This window comes from Budorcas taxicolor, chromosome 15, assembly GCF_023091745.1.
Source record: "Budorcas taxicolor isolate Tak-1 chromosome 15, Takin1.1, whole genome shotgun sequence".
NCBI lineage: Eukaryota > Metazoa > Chordata > Mammalia > Artiodactyla > Bovidae > Budorcas > Budorcas taxicolor.
Window position 1 is genome coordinate 37,224,225 of NC_068924.1, and position 5,129 is coordinate 37,229,353.

The 5,129-nt window shown below is 42.8% G+C and overlaps 1 protein-coding gene across 1 annotated transcript; it reads right to left on the reverse strand.

Moving 5' to 3' along the window:
• Positions 1–3,087: 3,087 nt before the first annotated feature.
• On the reverse strand, positions 3,088–4,494 carry LOC128060800 (calcitonin receptor-stimulating peptide 1). The gene is made up of 3 exons (XM_052653174.1): positions 4,409–4,494; positions 3,533–3,667; positions 3,088–3,241 (listed from the first exon to the last, which is right to left on the reverse strand). The coding sequence occupies exons 1-3, from the start codon at positions 4,492–4,494 to the stop codon at positions 3,088–3,090; spliced, it is 375 nt and encodes a 124-aa protein (XP_052509134.1).
• Between the last annotated feature and the right edge of the window lie 635 nt (positions 4,495–5,129).

Sequence of the window (5,129 nt, forward strand, 5' to 3'; positions counted from 1 at the left end):
ATTCTCAGGCTTCCCTCGTGGCTCAGCTGGTGAAATATCTGCCTGCAATGTGGGAGACCTGGGTTCGATCCCTGGCATTGGGAAGATCCCATGGAGAAGGGAAAGACTACCACTCCAGTATCCTGGCCTGGAGAATTCCATGGACAGTATAGTCCATGGGGTCACAAGGAATTGGACACGACTGAGAGATTTTCACTTCACTTTCAACAAATATTTATTGAGGGCTTATAATGTTCTACAGAATTTTCTAAGTTCCAAGGATACATGTAGCTTTCCTCAGAGTGTTACACGCTGTGGGATGACATAAACAAAAACAGAAAAATAATAAATATATCATAGCTACTGGTAAGTTCCATGAATTAAAAAAAAATTAAGTTGAATAATCAGGTGACAGAGAGTAATCTGAGGAAGGAGTGTAATTTTGTGTATGGTGGGTTCTCTGAAATAATAATAATAATAATAAAGTCTTCTCTGAGATAATTCATCAGGAAGAGAGGGAATCAAGCATGCAGACTTTTGGGGAACAATATTTGAAGCAAAAAATCAAAATAAATAAGTGCAAAAACCCTGAGAAAGTTGGGAGTAAAACAAGCAATAGGTTAGTTTACAAGAGCAGAGGCATGATAAGGGTCAGATCCTGAGCACCTCAGACTGAAAGGGAACCAGAGAGCTGACAACAAGCACAAAAGACAAGAGGATTTAACTTTTCATTTAACAAATATTTACTGAATGCTGCCTCGTGCCAGGCATACTGTTCAGTGAGTATCAGATTCAGCAATTAATGAAATATCCATATTCCTATATAGGTGGAACTTAAATTGTTTACAAACGATGGAATATCCATAATAAGTTAGCTAAATAAAATACATGTTATGATAGTAGGTAATAAGTAGTAAAGAAGTAAAAAGAAAGAGGCAAAGAGGGTTAGGGTGGGCTGGCAGGTGAGGGACAATATCAGAAAAGATAGCCAAGATAGGTGATATTTGAATATTATATCCAGAGGAGTTAGGGCCACGGGGTAAAAGCATTCTGCAGAGAGGTACCAGCAGGTGCAAACACTTGAGGGGATTGTTGTTGATGGATATAAAATGAGGAATCATAAGAAGGCTAGCGCGAGGGAGAAGTAGGATGTGAGACTAGGTGGTGGTGAGACTATTGGTGAGGGGAGAGGAAGGGCAGATGAACTTGAGCCTTGTAAGACATTGCAATGTCCCAGGTCTCTTCTCTGTGAGATGGGGACTCAACGGAGTATTCTATACCAAAGGGAGACATGGTCTGACCTACCTTTGCAGCTAACACTGGGCTACTGTGCTGAGTACAGACTGAATGGGAGCAAGAGAAATAATTCTGTGTGCTTCTGAAGAAATAATAGTCAAATGGGTAAGAGGGGATGATTTTTCCAACTAAAGAATCCCACTTAACCGACTGCCCACCGGTAGAATTGGCTTCCCCGGTAACCTTGAAAGTTATAGCTGTCACCAGCTTGTCACCAGCATTTCCAACAGATGCTAGGGATGTTGATGCTGAATGTTTCTGTATAGAATAAGCCTTTACCTCTTATGACATCCCATATTCCTTCCAATACTAAGTATCTCTGATTCCAGAGCATGTATCACCTAAATCTCCCCCCGCCCCCCAATAGAATATAAGCTCTGTGAATGCAAGGGTCTTCTCTGCAACTCCGAGTAAAAAGTTGGATTAGATGGTATCTGATGGTCTTTCCAGGTCTGCCAGTCTGTGATCCCCTTGTAAACTGTGAGCCCTTATTCTTAAGGGCTTTGCAGGCTATGAAGTGAATGAAGGGGTGCTGTTGAGAGGGAAGACAGGGATGAGTAAGGACAAACCTGAGTCAAGGAGAAGAGAACAGGTAATTCCTGGGGCAGGGGACTAGGGCACTCTCTGAAAATAAATGTGAATATCTCCTTGAGATGCAGAGTATTCTAATTCCAATAAAGGTGCGTCACTAGACACTGAGCATACACCCGAGCATGGTATCATTGCTTCATTTGAGCCAGCCTGGTCACAAACTGTTCACAGGTGTCTGAGGTTCTCATGGGAAAAACAGCATCACTCCTTTTAAGCATATTGAAAATATATTTTTTATCTTGATGAAGTATACACATGAGAACATTTCTTTCAACAAAGAGATCCACTGAGGCTCAGCATTACTATGCACCCCCAGACACCCAGAAGGCAGTGACCTCATGCGCCCCTGAGGTTTAGCAGAACAGCTGACAGGTTGGCTGACAGGGCTCAGATTTGCTACCAGATAAGCCAATGAGATATGTGTCATACTTATTGAATACAGAATCAAATATATTGATATAAAAAAAGATGCACACTAGATAACTTTAATTATTTTATTTTGCATTTACTTTATTTCAAGGAAAAGAAGAATGTTTTCAATATCGAGAAGCATGCACACATGGGTATCTTCCATGCTATTTTCTTTTTTGGTAAGGTGCCTTCATTGCAAACTAAAAGTAGAGTTCAGCTTCCTGGTGACCTAGAAGGGGGAAAAAATGCAACAAATATTACTTATTAGTTAAGAGGCTCCTGTCATATATTATCACAATTATTTTTTATATTGATGATACTGTTGTTGCATTCAAGTTAGATGAAAGCTAAGGCTCAGAGTAGGTGAGGGCCATAATCATATGGTTAGTAGGGGACAGACAGACAGACTTGAACCCAAGTCTATACTCTGAATTCAGATGTATGTGACATAGTAGGGCATATTCTAGGAGAGAATAATTGCCATTCAAATTCAAATGCTAGAATAGTCACAGTTATAATCCAGAGAACCATGTCTTAAATAAACATAATCGATATTTCCTGGCAGAGGATCTCAGTGTCACAAGAAGAGACTGAAAAAATAGAGAAAAATGAACCCAAGTTGTAGAGTTTTCAGCTATTGGGACTCTATGTTCCCAGACACTGGTGTGGGCTCCTACCCCTGTGGATTTTTCACCCATATGAACCCATGAAGGTTTAGAGTGTGGACTGCACCCTGAAGTACCCAGTCAGTTATCCTCCCATCTAATAGTACAAAGAACAGTCACCTTATTCCAATAATCATTTCACGGCTTAAAACCAGAAGTTCTTGCGGGGCCCACTGAAGATCTTGAAACCCATCTTGGTCGGCAGCAAGTTGCTCCTCACCATACTCCCAGATCTGCTCAGCCAGCCTGCCAAGCGATGGGTCATGCAGGTGGCAGTGTTGCAGGCTCTCTTCTGGATGCTGATTTGCAGGATAGAGGAAAAGAAAAGGGCTATTAGTGACAGTGGGTGCTGCCCCACAGAATCATCATGGAAAATTACTGCCCTGAGAGGCACTAATAAACCTTAAGTATTTCTGCTAGAAATGGTCATGACAGCAGAATATCACAGGCCATTAGAGAAGGGGCCATAATCACTCCCCATAGACATGTTTAGGGGTGTCAGAAAACCCAAAGGTGGCTCCAGGATATGCCTTTCTGGGCAGGACAGGAGGGAGAGGACGCCCTGTGCGGCGTGGGGCAGGGCATCTCACCGGGAGCCCTCGGTCTTCTGAGCCTTCTCCGACTCCCGGGCCCTCATCTGCTCGTAGTCATTCACCATTGCAGCCAGTAGGAGGCGCGATTCCTCCTCATCCCGGGTAGCAGGATCAAAACGCCCATCAACAGACCTAGGGAGGGGAAGCAAGCCCAACACCAGCTCTGAGCCCCGCCGCCGATACCCCCACATCCAGGATAAGCAGCTAGGTTTCCTGGTTTCTGAGGATGTGACTGCCGCATCTCTCAATGGAGAGGGCAAGAGGCCAGTAATCCATCCAAAACGGCTGCTTCTCCAGAATTTAGGCTCTGGTATGACCTCAAAGAAGTGGTTTGCTCCAAACCTCTAGTAGATTATCTAGGCTTGGAAAAACTGATGGTTAGATTTTCAGGAATTTTATGAACTTAGTGTTAAATACAGCCATTATTAAAAATTAAATGATAATAATAGTTTAAATCTGAAAATGGTTTCAGTTTAGTGTATTCTAAATTAAGGTGAGCAATTAGATGTATAGGTCCCATACATCTATATAACAAATTTGTTGGCAAAATAATTAGCAGATTTAGGATGCGATCCATTTCTCAAATTATGGTTAAATTAATAAATAGATTTCCTACAGATACAAATATTTGATAAAAAGAAATAAGTTATATGAAATTTACAATAACAATGTAACATATATGTTTTATGTCTATTTGTAAACTGCGTGCTACATATCTGTGTCTCATAAAAATGATAAATTTATGTATAGTTTACATTCATATATTATCAACCCCTCCATGAAAGCCAGATACAGCATGGTACAACTGGGAACACAGAATTTTATGAACCAGGGTTCAGGGGAGGTGAGAGAATCCTAGCAGGGCTGTCTTACCTGAATGGTGCTGCATGAAACATGCCTGCCTGGTACAAGACCAGGATGCTGAGGACCAAGAATGGGGGGAACTTCCAGAACCCCATGACACCTCTCTGTAAGGGAAGAATAATGTCACCACCTGTGGCAGGTCCAAATTCCCTGAGCCCACAGATCTGGGCTCTGCTCCTCCCTGTGCCTCTAATTCCCTTGCATCCTGGCTTCAGGCTGGTCATTTCACTCCCCTTCACCTCCTTGGCAAAGTGGACTTCTGGATGATGCAGTAAGCCTGTAGGATGTGTGGTTTAGAAAAAGAAACCTTCCAGGTGAACTGGGTGAGGAAATCTCTGAACATAGACCCCTCCCCAGCACCCCACACACTCTCACATACAACCTGTTGGCCAGGACTCCTGGAAGACAGACTGGGTCTGTCTGTACCTGTCACCACAGCTTTTCCCCTTGTACAACTCAAAGCTGTCATCCCAGTGCTGGGTTTTCCCTCATACCTGATTGGGGGAGGGGATTAGAGAGGACTTATCACTGTAGTTGGAATCCTTGAGAAACTGAAGGACCAAATTCTACCAGTCAGTCACTCCACACTTTTGCAAAGAGGACCCTGTAAGAAGCAAGCTGGGAGAGTCTCAAATTGGGACCCAGGAAAAAAACTGGGGGAAAAGTTCCCAGAACCCACAACAGGGGCTTTCATTTAATGACTGTCTGCCCTTCAGTCATTGTGCCTATT